The sequence below is a fragment of the Hemiscyllium ocellatum genome, chromosome 23 (assembly GCF_020745735.1).
Source record: "Hemiscyllium ocellatum isolate sHemOce1 chromosome 23, sHemOce1.pat.X.cur, whole genome shotgun sequence".
NCBI lineage: Eukaryota > Metazoa > Chordata > Chondrichthyes > Orectolobiformes > Hemiscylliidae > Hemiscyllium > Hemiscyllium ocellatum.
The window spans coordinates 52,123,192-52,147,969 of NC_083423.1; the positions used below are offsets into that span (position 1 = coordinate 52,123,192).

Here is a 24,778-nt window from a genome sequence, read left to right on the forward strand (position 1 = left end):
CTTGGTCGGAGGGTCAATACCGAGGGGATCCTAAATGAAAGGCAGGGAGTTTAAAGGGGATTTGAGGAAAGAATTTTCACCCAGAGGATGGAGGTGTGGGATCTGGAATGCACTGTCTGGGTGGGTGATTGAGGTAGTAAACCTCACTAATTTTAAGAAAAATACTTGGATGAGCACTTAAAGCATCGTAACGCAAGGGTATGAACTGAGCGTGGGAAAATGGAATACTGTAGGTAATAGTATATTTTTAGCTGTACAGACTCAATGGGCTGAAAGACCTCTTCTGTACTATATAATTCTATGATACACTGTCACTTAAAAACATACTGAGCTCAGGTGTAAGCAAACACTGACGACCCCTTCAAAATATAGCCAAGCATTCGAAGAGAGACATACTTTCAATATCTAGTAAAAAATATAATCTGTTATTTTTTAAGAGGTGTTGAAACAATAACTTGTTATTTTTTAAAACACAGTCTCAGAGAATAAACCATACTTAATTCCAGTAAACTGATCAAAGAATTTCATGGCAAGGTCAGTCATACCTCAGAACTCATGAAAAGTCAAGAACGTGAAATGTTAATTCACTCTCTCTCACCATCGCTCTCTTCCACACACATACACCCACATCCCCAATCCCAGCTGAAAATTTCCAATTTTTTCACTTTTTATTTCAAATGTCCAGTATCTGTAGTATTTTAATTTTGTATCACGATAAAGAATCCTGGGTATTGGTTATAAGCACCTTTGTTAATAAAAACATCTTAAAGAAGAAAATCCCCCATGCAAAAATAGTCAGCTTGTTCAATAATTCTGCGTGAATTTTGCCAATATAAAACTGCTAACTTTGCCTTCAATCTTCATTTACATTCTCTCATTTCCTGCGAACAATCTGCATAGGAAGCAACATTTTAAATGTTCAACCCATAAAACTGAAACAAGTTGCAATTCTTTCTCTTCCCCGTAACAGACAGACACACACGTGACAAACACACTTACCAGGATTATGGATTCGGTCCAGTAACTTCACAGATCTCGCACTCACTACACCACCAACATGAACAAGAAACCCAGGTGGGAATGTTGTAAGGGTGAAGAAGGGAAATTCCTTTGCAGAGAAAAAGAAATGAAATGATAAATTTACTTGCAAAATGACATGAGAGCCAAGTCATCACACTTTCACCTAACATCCAGCGTTCAAAACCAAGACAAAGGAGCTACAAACCCCCACGAAATACTGGGATTTATTTCTCAGTGCAAAATTAAAAAGTATCAAGTTTTTGTTGGACCTATACAGGACCCTGCTCAGGTCAGAATAGGAGTGTTCTGTAGGAGTTTGCTTTCCATCCTCTACAAAGGACTTAGAGTGGAGAAAACGCAACAACAATTTAGGAGAATGCTACAAAAGGAAGGAGAGGTCAAAGTTATTATGCAAGACTGAACTATTTCCTTCGAAAAGAGGAAGACTTCAAGGCTTTTAAAATCACAGTAGATGTAAACAAAACGTCTCCAGTTGTGAGAAAATCCAAAACTTAACGGACATAAATGTGAGACAGTCACTAATACTTCCAACAGAGAAATACATAAGGAAAAATGGCTTCATTCAGACAGTGGTCACGTGGAACTTGCTCTCATATAAAGTGGTTGAGGCAATAGCCTTAATCTCAAAAGGAAATTGGACCAGTAAATGAAGCAAAACAAAATGGAAATATATATTGAAAGCTAAAATGTATTAGATAAAACAAGAGTGACTCATGTAGAGTCCCTTCTTTAGGAGTATTACTATTCAACATAGACTAGTTAGGTTGAATGGCTGTTACATTGAAAACTGGAGCAGGAGTAGACTATTTGGCCCTTCAAGCTGACTTTGCCATTCAACATGATCATGGCTAATCCTCTACCTCAATGCCATAATCCCACTTTCTTCCTATACCCTGTAATATCTTTAAAATCTAAAAATGTATCTCTCACTTTAGAACATAGAACATAGAAAGATACAGCGCAGTACAGGCCCTTCGGCCCTCGATGTTGCGCCGACCGAATCCTACCTAACCTACACTAGCCCAATAACTTCCAAATGCCTATCCAATGCCCACTTAAATGACCATAAAGAAGGAGAGTTCACCACTGCTACTGGCAGGGCATTCCATGAACTCACAACCCGCTGTGTAAAGAATCTACCCCTAACATCTGTCCTATACCTACCACCCCTTAATTTAAAGCTGTGTCCCCTAGTAACACCTGACTCCATTAGCGGTAAAAGGTTCTCAGTGTCGACCCTATCTAAACCCCTAATCATCTTATACACCTCTATCAAATCTCCCCTAAACCTTCTCTTCTCCAATGAGAACAGCCCCAAGTGCCTCAGCCTTTCCTCATACGATCTTCCTACCATTCCAGGCAACATCCTGGTAAACCTCCTCTGCACTCGTTCCAATGCCTCCACATCCTTCCTATAGTATGGCGACCAAAACTGCACACAATACTCCAGATGAGGCCGCACCAGAGTCTTATACAGTTGCAACATGACCTCAGGACTCCGGAACTCAATTCCTCTACCAATAAAGCCCAGTACACCATATGCCTTCCTCACAGCACTATTTACCTGGGTGGCAACTTTCAGAGATCTGTGTACATGGACACCAAGATCCCTCTGCTCATCCACACTACCAAGTAGCCTACCATTAGCCCAGTAATCCATCATCTTGTTACTCCTACCAAAGTGAATGACTTCACGCTTAGCTACATTGAATTCCATTTGCCACATTTCTGCCCAGCTCTGCAACTTATCTATATCCCGCTGTAACCTACCACTTCCTTGCACACTATCCACAACTCCACCGACTTTTGTGTCATCCGCAAACTTGCTTACCCAGCTTTCAAGCCCTTCCTCTAGATCATTTATAAAGATAACAAAAAGCAATGGTCCCAAAACAGATCCTTGTGGTACACCGCTAGTAACTGCACTCCAAGATGAACATAGTCCATCAACTACTACCCTCTGTCTCCTTCCAGCCAGCCAATTCCTAATCCAAACCTCTAATGTATCCTCAATGCCATACCTCCGTAGTTTTAGCATTAGCCTACCATGGGGAACCTAGGGTAAATGCCATCAGGCCCAGGAGACTTATCTATTTTCATCCTCTCCAATATTCCCAGAACCTCTTCCCTGCATATTTCCAGGCCATCCATTCTAATCATTTGTGACTCCATATTCATATCAGCAACAGTGTCCTGTTCCTGAGTGAATACTGATGAAAAGTATTGATTTAGTGTCACTTTCTTGAATATATTCAGTGACTTGGTCTTCTATGGTAGAGACTTCCACAGCTTCACTACCATTTGGGTGAAGCCAAGTAATATTTTGTAAATTCCTCTTTGGAAATAGAACCAGTCTGCCTGAAGACTGGCATACAGGCAGACTCTGACCTCACACCTTTAATGCATTGTCTGAGCGGAGATGTCACCTTTTGGTATAAAACCTTAAATTATCTTGAGAAGGTGACTTGAAAGAAGTTCTAGGATTTACATATTAATGAACTGAAACCTGCTTTCTAAAAGATGAAAGACTTAACAATCTAGGTTTGTTCAATATATTGCTGTATGACACTGTAACCTTTTGCTATAAATTGATTGCCTTATGATCTTATAATCCACAACCACCTGATGAAGGAGCAGTGTTCCAAAAGGGAGTGCTTCCAAATAAACCTGTTGGGACTGTTAATTGGTGTTGTGTGATCTTCAACTTTATCCACCCCAGTCCAGCTCTGGCTCCTCCACATCCTAAATAATTTACTTCTTATCCCAAATCTGCATACCCTTTTAAATGGCCAAGTGGTATTATCGCTGGACTGTTAACCCAGAGACCAAGGTAATGCTCTGGGGACCCAGGTTCTAATCCCGCCACAGCAGGTGGTGGAATTTTAATTCAATATAAATCTGTCTTCTAAGTCTAATGATGACCATGAATCCTTTGTTAATTGTCGGAAACAACTATCCAATTCACAAACATTCTTTAGGGGAAGAAACTGCCATCCTTACCTGGTCTCCAGACCCACAGCAATGTGGCTGACTCTTAACCACCCTCTGGGCATTGAGGGATGTGCAATAAATGCTACCTAGTCAGTGACCCTTCATCCCGTGAATGGATAAAGGAAAAGAAGGGGAGCAGGAATATCACATTTACAAAGTGGCCAGCAAAAGCCTCAAAAGTCTGTATTTTTAAAGAGCAAAGCCTATGTTTGAAGAGTTAATTACATGTTCATTCTTGATGAGAAACGGCACTCCCAGTATGTCAGGTTTCCTTTTATTCAAAGTGATGTTTGCAATCAATGTGCAAAGACACTCAAATTGCAAAACAAAACAATTGTTAGCGCGTAGCTGAGTTTGTTCCAAGCTTATAGATCATTATCAAGTTCAATAGTTTAGGACAAAGTTAACTGTCACTTAGGCAAATATGTTTTAATTAAGGAAAGCCAGCACTGATTGGCTAAATCCAAACTAGTGGTACTGGAAAAAGCACAGCATAGAGTCATAGAGATGTACAGCATGGAAACAGACTCTTTGGTCCAACCCGTCCATGCCGACCAGAGGTCCCAACCCAATCTAGTCCCACCTGCTAGTACCAGGCCCATATCCCTCCAAACCCTTCCTATTCATATACCCATCCAACTGCCTCTTAAATGTTGCAATTGTACCAGCCTCTACCACATCCTTTGGCAGCTCATTCCATACACGTACCACCCTCTGCGTGAAAAAGTTGCCCCTTAGGTCTCTTTTATATCTTTCCCCTCTCACCCTAAACCTATGCCCTCTAGTTCTGGCCTCCCCGACCTCAGGGAAGACATTTTGCCTATTTACTCTATCCATGCCCCTCAAATTTGTAAACCTCTATAAGGTCACCCCTCAGCCTCCGACGCTCCAGGGGAACCAGCCCTTGCCTGTTCAGCCTCTCCTTTTAACTCAAATCCTCCAACCCTGGCAACATCCTTTTAAAACTTTTCTGAACCCTTTCAAGAACAGGTCAGGCAGCATCTGAGGAGCAGGAATATCGACAATTTGGGCAAAAGCCCTTCATCAGGATTGGTTAAGGTCAGACCACGTTTAATTAGTTTGCTTGAATTTTCTTGATAAGTGAACAGTGTGTTGAAGAGTGTACATGGACTTCCAAATAGCATTTGATAAAGTGCCACACAAAAGCAAAATTGAGAGCAAAGTTATAGTTAATGGGAAAAAAAATGGACTGCAACATGGATAGTAAATTGGCCAAAAGACAAGATACAAGGTATAGCAGTGACCAGTTGATGTTTGGGCTTATGGAAAGTTTGAAGTGCCATTCACAAGGGTTTTCTGTTAGGAACCATGCTCTTCCTGAAATGTATCTTTTTGCAGAATACAGGGCACAATTCCAAAATTTGGAGGTGATTATACTACTCTATGATTAAAACAAAGATGGCTAGTTAACTTTCTAAAGTGACTCCACCAGCCGACTGGTGCATTAAACAACATCAAAAGGCTCCACAGCCACAGAAACAGGCCACTGCAATAAACTGGTCCAAGCCACAGTGTTTGTGCTTCAAAATACCTTTGCCACGTGGCTTCATCGTACCCCATCAGCATATATTACCATTTCTGTCTCCCTCATTTTTTTACTCAACTTTCTCTTGATTACACTTGTTACTCAGGAATTCCACATTCTCACTGCTCTTTAGAAACTACAGAAATTTACAGTAGCGGATTTGGTCCATTGTGTTTGCAACGGCCAACAAAGAACTATCTAGCTGAATCCCATTTCCGGATTTTAGTCTATAGCCTCGCAATTTACAACAAATGTACATCTAAGCACTTTACAAATACAATGAGCCTTTCACTATAACCCCTACAGATAATGAATTCCAGATGCCCACCACACTTTTGGTGTAAATATTGCCCCTTAAATCCCTTTTCAATCTCCTCCTCCTTACTCACTGTCTCAATATCCCTGCAGAGTTGATCTTCCCAATTTACTCTGTCTAGACTTTTGCAATTTGATGTACTTGAATCAATCTTCCTTCAATTTCCTCTGCCTAAGAAAAACTGTTTCTATAGAGGTGTCTTTTGGATTTCTCCTTGAGGATTTTATATTCATGGCCTTTAGGTTTACTTGATCAAAGACTTGCATAACTTTAAAAGACGTGTATTCAGTTAGTCCTAATAGAATAAACATCATTGTTAACATTCATACCTTAGAGTGTTGTGGAGTAGCCAATAAGCATCCAATTTTATTTCCCATAGTCCCAAGTTCTGTGGTCATCTATCTTATAGTTATGGCTCCTTGTCATGGCCCGACCTGCAAGTGGAACTGTCTTCTCTATACTTACTACATCAATCACATACATAATCTTAAAGACCATCTTCAGGTTGCCACTCAGTCGTCATTTTTCTAACATTCTCCAATTTGAGGAATCCATACCCATCAGTATTTTATGTTTCAATTAGATTCTACAACTTAAGGCACAGAGGCATAGTATCTCCCGAAATTCAATAAGACAAATAAACAACAAAAGGACATCAAATCTTGTCAGAAAAGTGCATAAATTACAATATAATTCACAAACAATATCTGTGGAGCAACCAACCATAATGAGTCCACGGTAAAAGCCTTTCTAAATGCTTACCCTATGTTCAAAAGCAGACTGAGTTTGCTGTCGATAGAGTGTTTTCAGCGGAACTCCATCTTTACCACCGCTCCCACTTCCCATACCTAAGAGATCATCAGTCAGGTGCATTATAAACATATTATAATAATGATCAAGTATCAAAATGAATCAGCACAGAAATACTTTTAAATATCCAACAATAGAAGAAGTGATTATCAAGAAAATTGACCAGATGTCTATTTTGCTTCAAAACATAAGGGACTTCCACCCAAAACATCAACACATGTATCAGACTAGTCTATTCATTAGGGGGCCCTGTTAGCTGGATGTCTATCCAGCAATGCAGTGTGAGTGGGGTCAATTCCCACACTGGCTGAGGTTACCAGGAAGGGTTGTCCTTCTCAACCTCTGGACTTGCTGAGGTGTGGTGACCCTCAGGTTAAACCACCAGCATTTGTCTCTCTGTCCAATAGTCTGGTAAGATTATAGTGAGCTTTGCTTTTCGATTTTTTAAATTTCAGCTTACTAATCATTTGCGAGGAATTTTTCTTTCATCTGACTACTCCTTCATTCACCAATTTTATTACCTCTTATGTACTGTTCTCGGAAATGTTAAAACATGTACTTCAAGGACATACCTATTACACTGAAACCCTTCTGGTCCAAAACTCTGAAATCCAGACAAACTGTTACCTAAAGTTATTTCCATTTGATCCCACAACTTTCAGATTAGGTACTTGTGACACTGCGACAGATCACTGGAAAATATGTTCGGACTGAGAGAAAAATCATTCATGTAGCTACGCTCTGATTGTGAGTGGTGACTTCAAACTTTTTTGCATTTCTGCTCCCATGTATCTGTAGCATAGTATCCGTAACCCAGTAATAACAGGTATGTCAAAAGTCAGCCAGAGCAACTGATTATGCTGTGTGCACATGCGTGAAGGAGCGATTTGTGTGTAATGGGGGTGAGGCTAGTGAAGATAATGGGGCGGGGGGGGGGGGGGGGGGGGGGGGGGGGGGGGGGGGGAGAGTGACAGCGAGCGAGGGTGAGACTCGTAACTGCACAAGTGCAGGGGTTTGCACACTTGGGAAGTCAATACAAGCTTGCAGGGGGTGCAGGTGAGAGTTGAGGTGCAAGAGGCACTAATTATTGTGTGTATATGTTAAAATGGGATCAGACTGGAAAATAGTTTCAGAAACATTGGTGTAGAGGATATCCCTTGGGTAGGAACCAGAGATAACAATTAAGCATCTTCAAATATATACTATGAATGCATCAGAATTTACAAGCCTAGTTTTGATTTCTTTTGTAACTCAGGTGTCTATTTACATCGGGTAAAAAATGAGGTCTGCAGATGCTGGAGATCACAGCTGAAAATGTGTTGCTGGTTAAAGCACAGCAGGTTAGGCAGCATCCAAGGAATAGGAAATTCGACGTTTTGGGCATAATGATTCCTGATGAAGGGCTTATGCCCGAAACGTCGAATTTCCTATTCCTTGGATGCTGCCTAACCTGCTGTGCTTTAACCAGCAACACATTTTCAACTGTCTATTTACATCTATTTGTTAATGTGTTATAAATATGTGCAATGTATATATATCTGGTTTACACACCAGCAGCTAGATATTTGAATTGTATGGATAATCAAACAAATTCTGAACATCAGAAACTTCTTCAATCCAAACATTTTAATTTGAAAATTTATAGTGCACTTAAACAGCTCTACCTTTACAATGTTAGCTTGTGGCTGTTTTATAAGGATTTACATTCAATATGCACGTGAAGTTGAGAGGCATATTCACACAGGATGTTACTGAGAAACTTCAAATGGCTCATGTTCTAACAACAAACTTATAATGCAACCTATTAACTACACACTGTTTCTATGTGAACCGTGATCGATCTGTAAAAAGATCTATTGGGTTTTCCTGAACTTAAGATATTAATAAATGGGACTACTTATACAACTTTACACACATATCTACATCCTCCCCTTTGCCAGTGTTTCAGTATCAGTGGGAGGGAGGAGCAATTACACTGTGCTAAGTTCATATGGGCAGTTTCTATTATAACCATAGAGATGGGAACTTAAATATACAAATATGGACATTATGCAACTCTTCAAAATGAGAATTTGAGATTCCTTTTTAATTATCTCCCCAATCCCAATTTAACTGAAACTCAACTTGGTCCTAACTTTGAAATTTAATGGGAAAGCTCATATTTTTAAAAATATGTTTGCTTTCAACTTTTACAGCTTAGAAAACTTTTTCCTACTGAAATCATTTTCTTTAATAATCACTTTCTTGTAATTTTTAAACACTTTTATACAAAATTACTTTTCAAATTGTAATGACAGGAAAAACCATGAAAAAGCCTTATATAAAAGTTGGTGTTAAAAGTTTTAGCTGTGCCTTTGATAAGGAAACAGTGCAGACTTACCAACCCTTCTGTATAGGCCTTTGGTTCACATAAGCTAATTTTCTTTAGGAGTAAACAATACATAGCAAAAATGCACACAATTTTGTAAATTTCTTTTTTCAAGAGAAAAATGAGCTCATGCGAGGTTGTACTGAAGAAAGGACAATACAGAATTAAACACACTACTAAAAAATTATGTAACAAAACATAGTTTTAAGCAAATCAGCCTTAATTTGATCAGCAGGTAAGCGTATAATGAAATTAACAATATTAACAAATGAATAAAGGAAGCATTGGACTGCAAACAGCAACCAGAACATTCAACAAGACAAATATTTAATGAACTATGCAATGAATGAATGAAGTGAGTCCCCATAACTAATAGCCATGATTCAGTCTATTCCTAATTCAACTCCCCCATTTCATCTCCATTGTCAATTTTTATGATAGAAAATATTTCTCTAGGACAAATTTGTAGGCAACTTCTGAACTATTGGGATACTAGCAACTGTTTAAGTGCAGAGCAAAAAAAAAACTTTAAATTTGCCATTTACAGAAATGTACATTAGTTTGATTTGTTTTTTTTAAAATATGTTTTTATTTGCCAATTAATATCAAAACAATTTCAAATTTTAGCATGCTTTCTTCCCCAATTCAGGTGCATTTTTCTGATCGTTTGCTTTCATATAAAGTAAACAAAAACACTTTAGGCACTGAGCAAACAGGACTTCTGAAAAGTAGTTTATCTTGATATTAATCAATCCTACCAGAGGCAGTTAGAAGCAACTCTTCATTGAAAGACACAGTTTTCCTCAGACAGACTGGACTCACATAGCCAGAATGAGGAGGAGTAAGGCTGTGCAGAGCCTCCGAGCGAAGGAGATGTGCACTTTTATGAAGTGGGGAACCGGAAAAGAGAGGAGGGGAACTGGGAAAGAGGAAAATCCTAGGCCCCTCGGGGGAAGGTGCTGCTGGAGAAAGGTTGCAGAAAAAAAAAGATGAAAAAGAAGTTGGAGGGTCAGAAGATCACGCACAGAAGATGAAGAAAACACTGCATGGAAAGTCATACAAAAGCAAAACAAATTAAATATACATTTGTCAAAATGAACACGTGTACACAAACTTCACAAAGAACCAATGAAAACCTTCAGAGGCCGATTCAATCAATTTAAAAAAACAAACATCTTTTTGCATATTGACATAAAATGATACACTTATAAAGGGCATTATACATTTTCAGTATGATTGAAAAGGTTTAATCCTTTAGGATTTGAAGTTAATTTTTTGGAACTTAGGTCTTTTGAAGAAAACATTTGCAAAAAAAGGCTTCCTTACATTTCAGAAAATATTTTAAGCAAACCAAACCAATTTGGAACCAGTCAATTAAATCCTTGGACATCTGACCCTAACACAGATGATATTGTCCCCAGTGGGTGCATAAAATGAAGAATCTTACTTGAGTACATCTTTCTTAGTTTTGCTATACCTACAAAGCCTTCCCAAAAGTACTTCAGAAATAATTCCTCAACCCAGATGCAACACACATTCTGAAAGCAGAATAACTGTATTACCAAATGATTTATGCATTTAAAATCAAAAACCCATGTTCAGTCATACTGTCTATAGCAGTGGACAAGCTTTTCTTTTTGAAGATGTTTCCATAAACAAGTTTGCAACTTAGCTAAAAGGATGTGAATATTAAATTCACAAACTACCACAGCTTTGAGACATTCCACATAGACACTTAATTCAAAGCAAACTATTTTAAACTTCAGCAAAATAACAAGAAAAAGGTACAGAGCAAATTTGGCTCATCCCATTCCCTGGCTTCCTTTAAAAAGTATCTTTTATAAATGGGGGAAAAATGGCTATTCCTAAAAACTGTCCGTATTTTGCAGTTAAAGTAACAGCAAAACTGTCAGCATTTGCCCCCATTCCAAGTGCCAGAGATTCCGGGATTTTCTACAGTGTGTAATGTTAAACTTCCCACAAATGGAAATCTTTAGAGTGCACCAACTTGTATGATTTGCAGCTTAGCTTTGGTTGAAAGCTTGAAAAGGTCAGCTTGTTGAATTGGATGTAACTGGGTGTATAACAGTTCTTCAAGTTTATAATTGTTACTGAACAACCTTTCTACACCTACAAAAACCTAATTTTATATTTGTGGAATGCCAAAAGTCTCGTATTTAAAAAAATATATTTTATTCAAGCTAAAAACTAACTCATGGTTCTACAAGTGAGGAGAGGTGAGAAAATCAGCCTATTGTACTCTCATTGATGCAGTAGACATTAACAATGCAGCATTCTTTAAAAAAAAGATTGTTCATCTGTGACCTTGACATGCACATTCTGAGTCCAGTTTGCAAAGTCTAAACACAGGGTGTGGGGATCACTGACCAGGCAGCACTTGATACCCATCCTAAACTCCCTTGAGAAGGTGATAATGAAATGCTGCAGTCTGTGGCGTTGGAACATCCACTGTTAGGAAAGGAGCTTCTGGATTTTGATAGCAGCTGGAAAACATTTCCACTCAACTAATGGTAAATGTCAGGTAAGTAACCTGAGAATTTAGAAAAAGAGTAAGATGATCACAAAAGGTGGAGAGGTAGAACTACATACATGTGGAAACCAATGCTATATTTATAGGGAGCCAAGATTAGATCCCTCAGGGATAAAGAGCTAACAACATAGTATCAGGAGCAGAGAGGCCATTGCAGTGACTATGGCTGGACATTTGTTACTACCTGATAGGAGATAAATGTTTAGGGCCTGGGGAAAGGCATAGGAGGAGGTAAATAGACAAGTGCTACACAGCAAAATGCTAGGTAAGGGTAACTGGAGGTTTGATTAATAAAATAATGGACAGGTCTTCCCCAAGAAGGGGATCAATTTCTCCAGAAAAACAAAAGGGCTCAGAAATATTAAAATGTGCTCAGCGATGGGAGTCTTGAAGACAATAATGGTGATCTAATATATATTAAAAGCTGGTCAGGGAATAACCGGTAACTGTGAAACAAGTGGGAGACTGGTTTGTTTCTGTGCTTTACTGTTCTTGGTTTACGTTTGGTACTGGCTTCCAGAATTTGAATTTTCACATTAGATCTACATTTTCAGGCTTCTGTACTCCTGCTTCAATTTCTAGCCTTTATAAGTTGGACCAGTCTTAGGTGGTGGCCTATTTCTATTCAAGTGTTCTTCTGTTAGCCTTTAACAATGACCTGCTTTTCACCCGAGTAGGTTACAGTTCACAAAATTGGGTGGTCATATTTTTTGGCAGATTGTATTTAATTCCTTGTTCCTTCTCAAAATATTTTTGATTTTCAGTATATTAACCAAAACATTTGTCTGTCATTGCCCTTTACAGCAAAGTCTTGCCAACCATTTTCTTTTAATTCTTCTGTTTCTGACCCCAGGAGTGTAACAAAACAGTCTAGAGGGAGAGTTTTATACAAAAAAAAGTGGATAAAACCACTGCCCAAATTTCTGTAGTAGGACGAAGAATAAAAATTAGCATCTTCAAAAGCTAAAGAAAAATCCAACTGTTTCAGTTTTTGCTTTTGTCCTCAAGAAAATTATAATAATTCTAACATGTTGTTTACAGTCAAATGTGTATTTTAGTAGATTCATGATGTCTGTACCTGCATCCATGATCTTATCTAAGTGCAATAATTCTAGCACTCCATTAGTCAAAACAATCTTGGGTATCTTTTGAACTGCCACCTGAACACTGTTGACCATGATGAAAACATTTTTACTCTTTAAAGCACATATATCTGGATAGAACAGGATGGACACACAACAAGGATCTATAATTCAAATATTTAGGTATCTGTAAGCCAAATTACTGTCAACTCAAGGGGGCTGAAAAGTGATTTAAATCTAAACAGAGCATCCAATTCCATCATTATTTTCTCAAAGACCGACATTAGCTCAGCTTGTGTATCTTAAAAGTGTCCAGCTGCAATAAATAAATTTCCACAGCATCTGAATTCATTCATTGTGATTCAAAGACTTAACGAAAATAGTTCCTCGTCCAATTCAGTTTGCTGCTCTCTAGTTCAACGAGAGGAATAAGGTTTAGACAAACAGAATGAGGTGCTTCAAGTGCAAAGAAACATAAATTTACAACAAAAAAAAGAAGCGGGGTGGAGGTGCCTTACCAGTTTTAGGTGTCAAACTCAAATCTGTGTCAGAAGAGGAGGACTGTCGACTGTAGGACTTGGAAGGTGAAAAGGAATAGGTTTGATTTTTCAGTGGGGTGGAGGGTCCAGATGAATGAGTAACAGGGTTGGGATCTTCACTGAAGGGAACCCTGCCAGAAGAAGCGGGAAACACATTCAGTAACCCTGTGCTAAGGATCTAAGCAATGACGGAATGATCCAAATACAGGGGAGACAGCAGTTGCTTCTACGTGCAAGCGGGGGACGACGCCAAAAGGCAAAGAACCACCATCCATACACTGGGGAAACATATGGCTACCCAGGTTTGTACATTACACACAAGAAACAGGTTAGAAATTCTGGAGCACAAATCAAACCATGTACTAGGAACCTGAGCGAGATGATGGTGTAAATAAAGCAGCATGAAATATGACTTTAAAAATACACAATGCATTTTAACTAGATAACAAAAGAAAGCTCGAGAATGTGGAACTGAAACTCATGTTTCCTTATTCCGGAACACCAAAACAGTGCATCACAGCTAAAAATGAAAACAAAAAAAGATTTGTTCAGTAAAGCTTCTGCAGGTTTTACTCAAGGTATTGGAAACCAGAACTTCCTCTGGTGCTTTATCTTTAGAAATGCTATGTTAAAATCTACTTAAAATTTGATCAATTCTTCGTTCCAGAAGCTGGACTACCAGTTAAACTAAGAAGGGGGTTGAGGATTTAGGATACCTTCCTACACTACCTGCCTGACATTACTCACTGAACCTTTCTGCCTGTGGCCCGGCTATCCCCATCTCCTCAGCCTGTGCAGTCTCATACCAGTGTAGATGAGTGTAGGAACAGATACAGAGAAGTTCTGAGTTAGTCTCGAGCCTGTAGCAGTGTGAATTGGGCTGTTGTGAGTCGAACGGCATCCGTGGCTTGGCTGATGAACCAAAGGAGACCTGACAGAGAGAAGCAGGAGCCAGGAGAAAAAATACATACGGTAGAACTGTCAATGTTTTAAAAAAAAAACAAATGTGAGGGAGTCAAGGTATAAAGCAAGCATCTTCACTTTTTGGTATAATATACAAGTAGGATTACCAGAAACCATGAAGTACTCAATAGGAAATATCTGCAGACACAACCAACATGCATGTATTAGAGCCGTTGAAAGGTGACATGAGAAGCTGGGGAGGTAGACAGTAAAACTCAAGTTTAACACACATTTAGATGAGTTTTAAGACTACAAATTGATTTTTAGTTTATTACACTCAAAAGCTTGAAGATTTCAAATGCTTAAAAGTATTTTACACCATAGAATTTTCCAGCTTTCTCAAATTAGCCATGCAAACATTAGCATTGCATGAAAATAAAGACATTGTCTCAGTAAAAACAGTTCAGAGTTTTAGAGGGATGGGATTTTAAGAACTGTATTCCATGGGAGCAAATTAACAAAGTTTATTCCCTTTTTGATAACTTATCTGTTTCCTTGGCCAATATTGCTGAGATAGCTGTTATGGCATGTGCCAGAAAAAACATCACTGGCACATCCTCTCATTCAAAGTACCAAATACCAATTAAAACACCTCCACTTTGTTGGCAGCATTCAAAAAGGTGAATTGATCTATAATTGCAAAAAACATTCTTCAGAATAAATCAAAATGAAAGAGTGCTATTTCATCTTTTAAAATTAAGAACTTATAAAATACTTGGAAAACACAGAAAATACTTGGAAAATAACTTGCTCTTTCCAATTTACTTTTAATAATTTTTTTTCCCAGTTTGAACACTTTCACATGAATTTATATAACTGACATTCAGTGAATACTGATGAAATCAGGGCTGCTCTGTACCTTAACTCCACATCCCTACCTTTGCCCAAGATCCTTAAACAACTGTGGATACCTATAAATCCTAAAAAACTATAAATGTCAGATTTAAAATTTGCAACTGATCTAATATCAATTGTCATTTACCAAAGGGAATTCCAAGGCCCGGTTCTAATTTTTAAACTATATGTAACCTAGTTCTAGACTTCCCAGCCATCAGGAAAAGTATTTCTGTTCAAACTGTCTGTGCCCCCTAATGTCTTGAATGAAACCCTGGGTCTAGGTATCATTTTGGTAAAATTACTGCACACTCTCTCCAATTGTTTAATTAATTTGCATTTTAGTTTTCCTTTTGGCTTATCAGGTGATTATTTACGCAAACTTTATCACAGGAGGTTACTATCTCATTCAACTAGTCAAGCATGGGAATGTAATATTTCAATGGATATTTGTATTCCTGGTCTGATGCAAGTTCAGCAATAGATACTGTACCAGCTACAGTCTGCTGTTATTTATTATCTTCAACTAAGCTACATCCATTGGGATATTCTAAGGTCAGGGAAGCTGCATGATAAATGCAGACCATTATTTTGCTATGATTTATTTAGTGGGTATTACATATGGGACTTTATTTCAGCAACATTCATAAATAGTGCATTGTGTTAAAATGGTTCAAGTATGGGCAATTGACGCACAAAGTTCAAGGCCATTGTCAATTCAGCTTTGGAACAGTGATTTAAACCATTCAAGATAATCTTTATTCCCTACCAGATGTAAACATATCTGTTCCATTAACCAAATGAGCGATACTAAATTCAAAAGCTACCAATTTTTTTTTAAAAACAATGAACCTCCTGATAGAAGTATTACTTTTGACAGTTTATTTCATGACAGTAACGTTTCAGATTTTCTTTAGATATTTTCACAATAAACTGAGGTGCTGCTTAAGAAAAACGGAGTGCATAAATCTCGAGCCAGCTTTAATCCCTTGACAACAATTAGAGGTAGGACAAAAAGCATAATAGGAGTTGGTGCTTCTTTCAGTTTGAAGAAAACCATTTCATACAGACCAAGGTCTGGTGCTTTTTTAAAGCTGGAAACAGGGGAACTATTATGCAATAAAGGAATAATAACGCTCCCAAATAATGAAATTTCTCAATTTAGCAATACACAGTAGCAGGCTTTCGTAAAACCTTAGTGTGCAAATCACATCTTCACATACACGTATACATTATTGCTACTTAAATACACAAGGTTTGTGCAAACAATTGAATGCTTCCAGGCATAGCTTCTGATACTCAATACAGGTCTACAATTTGCATCAAATTAAACAATATTCAAAGGTTTAAAGATCAGAGTTTAAAGATCAGACATATTTTTAGTTACTCTTTTTGAGTGCTGCTCAACAACCACATAAAATAGGAGGTGCTATTAACTCACATCAACGAGCATGGAAATTAATAAAGGCAACGTAGCAGTGTTTCCTGAAAAGAAAAGGAAAGCTCAAAAGGGAAAAAACACAGCACTAAGTTTCCAACAGAGAAACAGGCCACTCAAGCCAATTGGCCGATTCCTATCTTCTGTCCTTTATACTTAACTTCATCTCACTCTTGCAACATGTCCTTAAACTCTAGTATCAGGAATAAGGGTGACAAACTCAAAGCATTGATCAGTAGTTGGAACTATAATGGTGGTTGGGGCTAATACGGAGACTTGGATATCACATAGGCAGGAATTATTGTTGGATGTTCCAGAGTTTAGATGTTTCAATGCGGGGGACTGGTGGTGGTGATGGTGGTTGGTGGGGGGGGTGGAGGTGAAGGTAAATGTGGTGGTTGAATCAGGGATAGTATCACAACTGCAGAAAGAGAGATCATCGAGGAGGGTTTGTCGACTGAGTCAGTATGGGTGGAAGTTAGAAACAGGAAAGGAGCCGTCACTTTATTGGAAGTTTTCTACAGGGCTCCCAATAACAATAGAAACAGGGGAGCAGATTGGGAGGCAGGTTTTGGAAATGTGCAGAAGTAACAGGGTTGTTGTCATGGGTGACTGTAACTTCCCTAATATTGATTGGAACCTACCTGGTTAAAAGAGTTGGGATGGAGCAGTTTTTGTCAAGTGTTTCTGGGAAGAGTTCCTGACGCAATATGTCGATAAGCCAACTTGAGGGGAGGCCATATTGGATTTGGCACTTGTCAATGATCTAGGCCAGGTGTCAAATCTCTCAGTGGAGAGCATTTTGGTGATAGTGATCACAACTCAATGACTTTTTGCATGGAGGAGGATAGGAGCAGACGACATGGGAAATTATTTAACTGGGGGGGGGTGGAGGGGGTGGAGAAGGGATGTTACAATGCTATTAGGCAGGAACTGGGGCACCTAGATTGGGAACAGATGTTCTCAGGGAAATGCACAACTGAAGTGTGGAGATTGTCAGCTGGTGCTTCCTAAACAACACTGGACAGATTTGTCTCACTGAGGCAAGGAAAGGATGGTAGGGTGAAGGTACCTTGGGTGATAAGGGACGTGGAACATCTAGTCAAGAGGAAGAACGAAGCTTACTTAAGGTTGTGGAGGCAAGGATCAGACAGAGCTCTAGAGGATTACAAGGTAGCCAGGAAGGAACTGAAGAATGGACTTAGGAGAACCAGAAGGCATCATGAAAAAGCTTTAGCAGGTAGGATTAAGGAAATCCCTACGGCATTCTACACCTATGTGAGGAACAAGATGATGGCCAGAACGAGGGTAGGGCCAATCAGGGATAGGGGAGGGAACTTGCGCCTGCAGTCAGAAGTAGTAGGGGAGGTCCTTAATGAATACTTTACTTCAGTACTCACTACTAAAAGGGTCCTTTAGGTTTCTGAGGACAGTGTGAAACAGACCGATATGCTTGAACAGGTTGATGTTAGGAAGGAGGGTGTGCTGAAAATTTTGAAAGAAATAAGGATAGCTCAATCCCCTGACAGGATACACCAGAAGTTACTACAAGAAGCGAGAGAATGCACCTTTGGGGATGATCTTTGCATCCTCACTGTCCACTAGAGTAATGCTAAAGGACTGGAGGGTGGAAAATGTTCTTCCTTTGTTCAAGAAAGGGAATAGGGATAATCCTGCAAATGACAAACTAGTCTTACATCTGTGGTGGGCAAAATACTGGAGAGGATTTTGAGAGACACGATTTATGATTATTTGGAGAACCATAGTTTGATTAGAGATAGTCAGCATGGCTTTGAGGAGTGCAGGCCATACCTCACAAACCTGACTGAATACAGAATTGGTTGTTCCAGGGAAGACAGAGACATTCATATCGATTATATGGCAACACATTCAATGTGCTCATTTATTTCTGCGTAACAAATTTAAAATTCCTGCTGCATTTCCTAACAGAGGAATAGCTCGCGAGAGCGACACACGCACACGAGACAGACAGTCAGACAAACAGAAGGAGGGGGAAGCAAGCAAGGGAGTGCACAAGAGAGACACAGACAGATAAACTGGAGTGGTGGGGGGGTGGGGAAGGGAGACAGACACGCACAAATGGGAGAGGGAGACAGGGAGGGGGACAAACAAGACACACACACACATGCTAGGGGGTTGTGGCAGAGCGGTGGAGGGACAGGTGCGAGTGAGTGAGTGACTGGGAGGGTGAGTGGGGAGTAGACAGAAAGATAGGGCATGGAGCTGGGGCGAGAGAATTTCAGTGCTCTGGGCACAGGGTCAAATATCCAGTTTGTCCTAGACCCTGATCAGGGAGAGTGACGGAGCAAGATTGAAGCAAGCGGGAAAGTACCCCACCTATTGAAAAATGTAGCCAAATTCTGGCCTCATGAGAAAGTGAATAGTGATGGTGGAAACCAGTTGGAAAACCAAACACGCTCAAATTTCATAATGTGTCAGCTGTAGTCACCGTCTTTTGAACACCCTGTGCCTCTGGATCAATCAAACTGCTATAGGAAGTATATTATTAAATTGGAAAGGGTGCAGAAAAGTTTTACAAGGATATTGTCAGGAGGGACTGGAAGGTTTCAGTTATAAAGGGAGAGGCTGGATAGGCTCGAACATCTTTTCCCTGGAGCATAGGAAGTTGAGGCTTGACCTAATAGAGAACTATAAAATCACAAGGGACATAAATCAGGTGACTAGCAAAGATCTTTTACCTCGGATGGGACTTCAAAACTAGAGGACATAATTTTAAGGTGAGGGGGAAAGGATTAAAAAAGGGACACGAGGGGCAACTTTTTCCACACAGAGGGTGGAGCATGTATGGAACGAACTGTCAGAGGAAGTGGAGGATGCAGGTACATTTACAACATTTAAAAGATATTTGGGCGTATATGAATAGGAAAGGTTTCAGGAATTGAAAACATTTTGAGACAAATGGGAACCAGTCTAATTTCGGAAACGTGGTCGGCATGGAAGAGTTGGGCCGAAGGGTTTGTTTCCATGGTGTATGACTCTATGAGTACTCCTAATAGCAGATTCACCCCGTATGTAGAATTAATGGGAAAACCCATTCTTTATCCTGGCAACTCCTAACTTTTGAGAGAACTGGAATTTTATGCTTGCCAGAGGCACAACCCTAATCACAAGAAATCACTTCACTGTACTTTATCTCAGGTAGTTTGAGATGAGCTGCTAAGCTGGTCAGAATGCACAAACTATACTAAAACAAATATAGCCAACGTACAGGTAACTCCTTACTTTCAGCCACTGGCATCACTGGGGGCAGTTCTGAAGAGAAAGTAGCCTGGATCTGTCCGGCAGGTTGAAGGATGTGCATTTTTTTAAAAATCAAATTAAAGGAAATATATCTGTGAGCACATGTGCACAGAAATTAGGAGCACACTTGGAAGTTACAATATTGATGTTCCATCTCTTGAAAAAGAATCCTGATCAGATAGGAACATATTCTGATCAAGATGATATCAAGAATTCATGAATTTCAGCAGGGTAATCAGATGCCTCGAGCAACTTGGTAGGTGCTCTAAAAGGCCTCAATTCGGATAACACTAAATGAACCTGGCACTGATCTTGGCCTTGCACTGACATTACAATTCAACTCAAATCAACACTGAATATTATCATTTTTACAAAGCTGCCAAAGGATAATTTTGGAGAGTGGCTGAAAACATTTCAAATGAATGTATAAGAAAGTACATGACAGAAGAACCATCGGCAGATAGCTCACTTTTGAACTTCCTGAAGGATGTTTGTGGATCCGTTGTTGTCTCATCCAAGATATTGTAAATGACGTGCATTAACATCAGTTGTGAAGTGGAGATGCTAATTCAACTAGTTTGAGGGTTCTAATTCATCCTAATTATGGGCGGCACAGTGGCACAGTGGTTAGCACTGCTGCCTCACAGTGCCAGAGACCCGGGTTCATTTCCCGCCTCAGGCGACTGACTATGTGGAGTTTGCACGTGTCTGCGTGGGTTTCTTCCGGGTGCTCCGGTTTCCTCCCACAGTCCAAAGATGTGCGGGTCAGGTGAATCGGCCATGCTAAATTGCCCGTAGTGTTAGGTAAGGGGTAAATGGAAGAGTATGGGTGGGTTGCGCTTTGGCGGGTCAATGTGGACTTGTTGGGCTGAAGGGCCTGTTTCCACACTGTAAGTAATCTAATCTAAATTGATTACATTTTGGTTAACTTTCATTTCTGATCGGCAGTAAGATTTCCAGATTTCCCTGACTGTTAAAAGTTGAAATGGTTCCGTTTAATCTTCTATTAATCCAGCTCTTTGAAAAGACCATTATCTTAACACAGCCGCCACCTCTGGGAGATTTTTCCAGCATAATTCTCCTACTTTTTAGCATGAGAAAAAGGAAGAACTCATTTTCTGACTCACTCATAAATTATCTTGTTCTCTTCCTTTCATCCAAATGGATAACATTGTTCTGAGTTTCTCTGTAATCATCGTCCATTTTTCAGAGAAATTTGTGCAGCTACACACAAATAAATGGTATATTCCAATGGCCAGGTCTTCCAAACACTCATTCAGACGTTTCCACTTACTAAATTAACAGGCCTTGAACAACAAGAAAAGGTTGTGGGTGTCTGTCACTCGGATATATTTACAATAACTTTCACACATTTCCAAACCAAATGCCAGCACTTGCTGATTTGACACTGGGCTGAGGCAGCTGTATTTTTTTTGTTCTCACTTCCAATAAGAACAACTTCATATTTTCTCATAACACACACACACCACACAGAATTCCATTTGCCAACTTTTTATCCACTTACCTAATATCTCTGAACTGTTTTGTTTCCTCTCATAACTTGCCTTCCTCCCTATTTTTGAGAGTCTGCAAATTTGGCTACAATACATCTGCTTCCTTCGTTCAAGTCATTGATTTCTGTTGCAATTCCAGGACTGATTTCTGTGGAATTCCATTGGTTACTGGCTGCAAACTCCTTTTCTCCACTTGCTGTCTCCTACCCATTAGCCAATTTTCTAGCCATGCTAATATACTACCTCCAGCACAGAGGGCTCTTGTCCTTTGACTTAATCTTTTTGAGGTTCTTTGTCAAACACCTCCAAATACAACACATCTACTGGTTACTCTCTCAAAAAGTAGTTGACTTTTAAAGTTTCAAATTAGTTAGCAATGCCAGATGTCATTTTATTTAAAATAGACCGAGACATATATCATATCTTAGAACAAGCATCACTCTCCATAGAATTTCAAAACATAGCACTTGATTTTACAGAAAACCTATTTGACATATCTTAAATTTAAAATTACAAGTTTTACAAACTGCAGAATACACTGTACATTGTAGACCTAGAGAGCAAATGCTAAGTGCAACAAAAGCAACAGATAATAAATCTTCAAGTATGAGAGATATAGCATTCATAGCTACCATCATCTACGATGATGCATACCAGACTCTCAGTGTGCAGACTGAAGGGATAGATGGATGGGACAACAATTCCTTGAGGTAGCATGAACTTGCCAAATGCAGACAATTTGATCATAAAGCATGGTAGAAATTTGAAATTTTGTGGGTATTTACTTACAGCTTTTTATTAAAGCAGAAAAACTACAGTCCTAGTCTGTGCTCACTTAGATGATTGTCACCAATTGCAAAATTGACTTCATAACCCTGGTGCCAAGAAAGAGAAAATCAGATTGCCCATTCTTCATGGTCACCTAGTAACCAGTAATAGTCAAGTATGCGGATGTCAGGCAAGTGCATGATGAGATGTTGCAAACTCATACAACTGGTTTCAGTTTCCTAGACTATAAAAAGGTAAAGGGTGCAAACCATGTTTTGTTAGTAGCAGGTGATTAATGCTGATAATGGACAGGACTTTGTGATACACAGACCTTGTGATGACTCCACCACAATTAGTGACATAGGAACATAGAACTTAGGAGTAGGCCATGCAACCCACAAGCCAGCACTGCCACTGAATATGACCCTTGCTAATTGAGCTCATTAGCCTCACGTCCCTCCACACACCAGCCCAACCTAATCAAATATCCCTCGACCCCTTTAATCACAAGAGTTATATCTATCTCCCTCGTGAAAAGGCAATGTATTAACCTCAACCACTCTCGATGGTAGTCAATTCCACAGGCTGAACACTCTCTGGATGAAGAAATTTCTACTCCTCTCAAACCTAAAAAGATTTAGCTCCTATCCTTAAACTATGAAATGGCTGTTACTGCTCAGAGATGAACAGTGCCTCTTTGGGCCAGGAAGCAGTCAGTATCACAAAATGATACCCAAACAAAGGTCAATGCCTTCTACAGGAACAGATAATTTCAAAACAGGACAAAAAATACCAAAGACAGCAATATTCTGATCATTCTGGACAGCTGGAATAATTCTGTAGATTCTATAGAAAAAAGAAAGTTACATCACCACTTCATTCCAAGTCAAGGTTACATTTAAAACCCTGGAATGCCAGGCTACTTGGATCTGTGCTGCAAAACTCTGTAGTGAATGTTCACGAATAGGTTGTCCGAAACAGCAACATCACACTAATATTCATCAACACCTGTGACTTGAATTCCTAGTGACTGTGGAATATACACTTAATGGTAAGGTCCTAGGGAGTGTTGTTGAATAAAGAAACCTTGGAGTGCAGGTTCATAGCTCTTTGAAAGTGGAGTCGCAGTTAGATAGGATAGTGAAGGCAGCATTTGGTATGCTTTCCTTTACTGGTCAGAGTATTGAGTACAGGAGTTGGGAGGTCATGTTGCAGCTGTACAGGACATTGTTCCAACAGTGGCCTAACCATTGTGTGCAATTCTGGTCTCCTTCCTATCTGAAAGATGTTGTGAAACTTGAAAGGATTCAGAAAAGATTTAGAAGGATGTTGCCAGGGTTGGAGGATTTGAGCTATAGGGAGAGGCTGAACAGGCTGGGGCTGTTTTCCCTGGAGTGTCGGAGGCTGAGGGGTCACCTTATAGAGGTTTACAAAATTATGAGGGACATAGATAGGATAAATAGACAAAGTCTTTTCCCTGAGGTGGGGGAAGTCCAGAACTAGAGATCTTAGGTTTAGGGTGAGAGGGGAAAGATATAAAAGAGACCTAAGGGGCAACCTTTTCATGCAAAGGGTGATTCGTGTGTGGAATGAGCTGCCAGAGGATGTGGTGGAGGCTGGTACAATTGCAACATTTAAAAGGCATTTGGATGGGTATATGAGTAGGAAGGGTTTGGAGGGATCTGGGCCGGGTGCTGGCAGGTGGACGGGTTGGGCTGAAGGGTCCGTTCCATGTTGTACATTTTTACGACTATGTTACAACAACATTATGGCTGTGTTTAACTCAAATTTAAGTAGACATACTAAATACATAGATATATAGATGTAGGATTTAATGGAGGGTTGCACTTCTGGTTATGCAGCTAAAATAACATGTCCTGGATGTAATATGTAGCAAATCCTACTACTCAGTCACAAGACGAGGGATATGTAGGAAAGTCAGCACATGCAATTAGCCTATAATGATTAGTTTTGCTTTAAAATACCATGCATAACAAGGTTCAAATTCTGAGTCAGGTGTAGCATTGTAATCTCAAAGATTTCAGGGATTACTCATACTTTCTTTATCTCAATTTACACTTTAATGAATTGTGTCTAACTTCCACAAGTGTTTTCTCTGTCATGCACTTGACAGATTGTGCTTTTAGTGTACTTGCAATTCCAAGAAATCTTTCTGCACATTACTTAATAATTCGGCATATGAAACTGGTATGCAACATAATATGAAGTAATGCAGAGGAAGTGATTGCAGATAATTGTAACCTTATACTTACTCTTTCAGGTCTTTGGATGGGGAACTACATGGTGGTAGGAGCGATGTCACTGTATTACTCAGTTTATCAAGCGTACATGCAGTCCCAATTGCACGTACCACCAATCCAGATTCACCTTCCAAGTCAAAACACTGCAGGTAGCCCACTACAGCATTGCCTCCCATCTCAAGTACCTTTAGGCCAATTTTTCGTTGCAGTTCTCCTGTAAAAATCAAATACCCATTGGTACTCAACTTGATTTATATCAAATACAAAAACTTTATTGCGTGTTCAAGCAGAGTGGCAGAAATTAAATTGATTTTGCAGGCACAGCAACTTTTGAGAAATTGGCCTACAATCTACATATATTCCTAAAGGTTTAAACTTTCTGCAAGGCTATGTAGAATTAAATAAATGATTTTTGGCACCAAATTTCTCCAAATTCAGGTCAGAACAAACAGCTATAAGAAAATACATGGAATT

At 39.4% G+C, this 24,778-nt stretch overlaps 1 protein-coding gene across 10 annotated transcripts in view; it reads right to left on the bottom strand.

Moving 5' to 3' along the window:
• Positions 1–24,778, bottom strand: part of c2cd5 (C2 calcium dependent domain containing 5) — a 135,204-nt gene that overhangs the window by 80,549 nt on the left and 29,877 nt on the right. For 7 of the 10 annotated variants that reach the window (XM_060842995.1, XM_060842987.1, XM_060842989.1 and 4 more), the window contains exons 7-10: positions 24,317–24,518; positions 13,224–13,375; positions 6,657–6,742; positions 1,000–1,108 (exon numbers count right to left, since the gene is read on the bottom strand). In XM_060842995.1, the coding sequence (XP_060698978.1) occupies positions 1,000–1,108; positions 6,657–6,742; positions 13,224–13,375; positions 24,317–24,518 (549 nt within the window). Of the gene's footprint in view, positions 1–999; positions 1,109–6,656; positions 6,743–9,084; positions 9,138–9,830; positions 10,032–13,223; positions 13,376–24,316; positions 24,519–24,778 lie in introns of those variants that run through there. The other 3 variants (XM_060842994.1, XM_060842992.1, XM_060842993.1) reach the window with 3 other exon arrangements.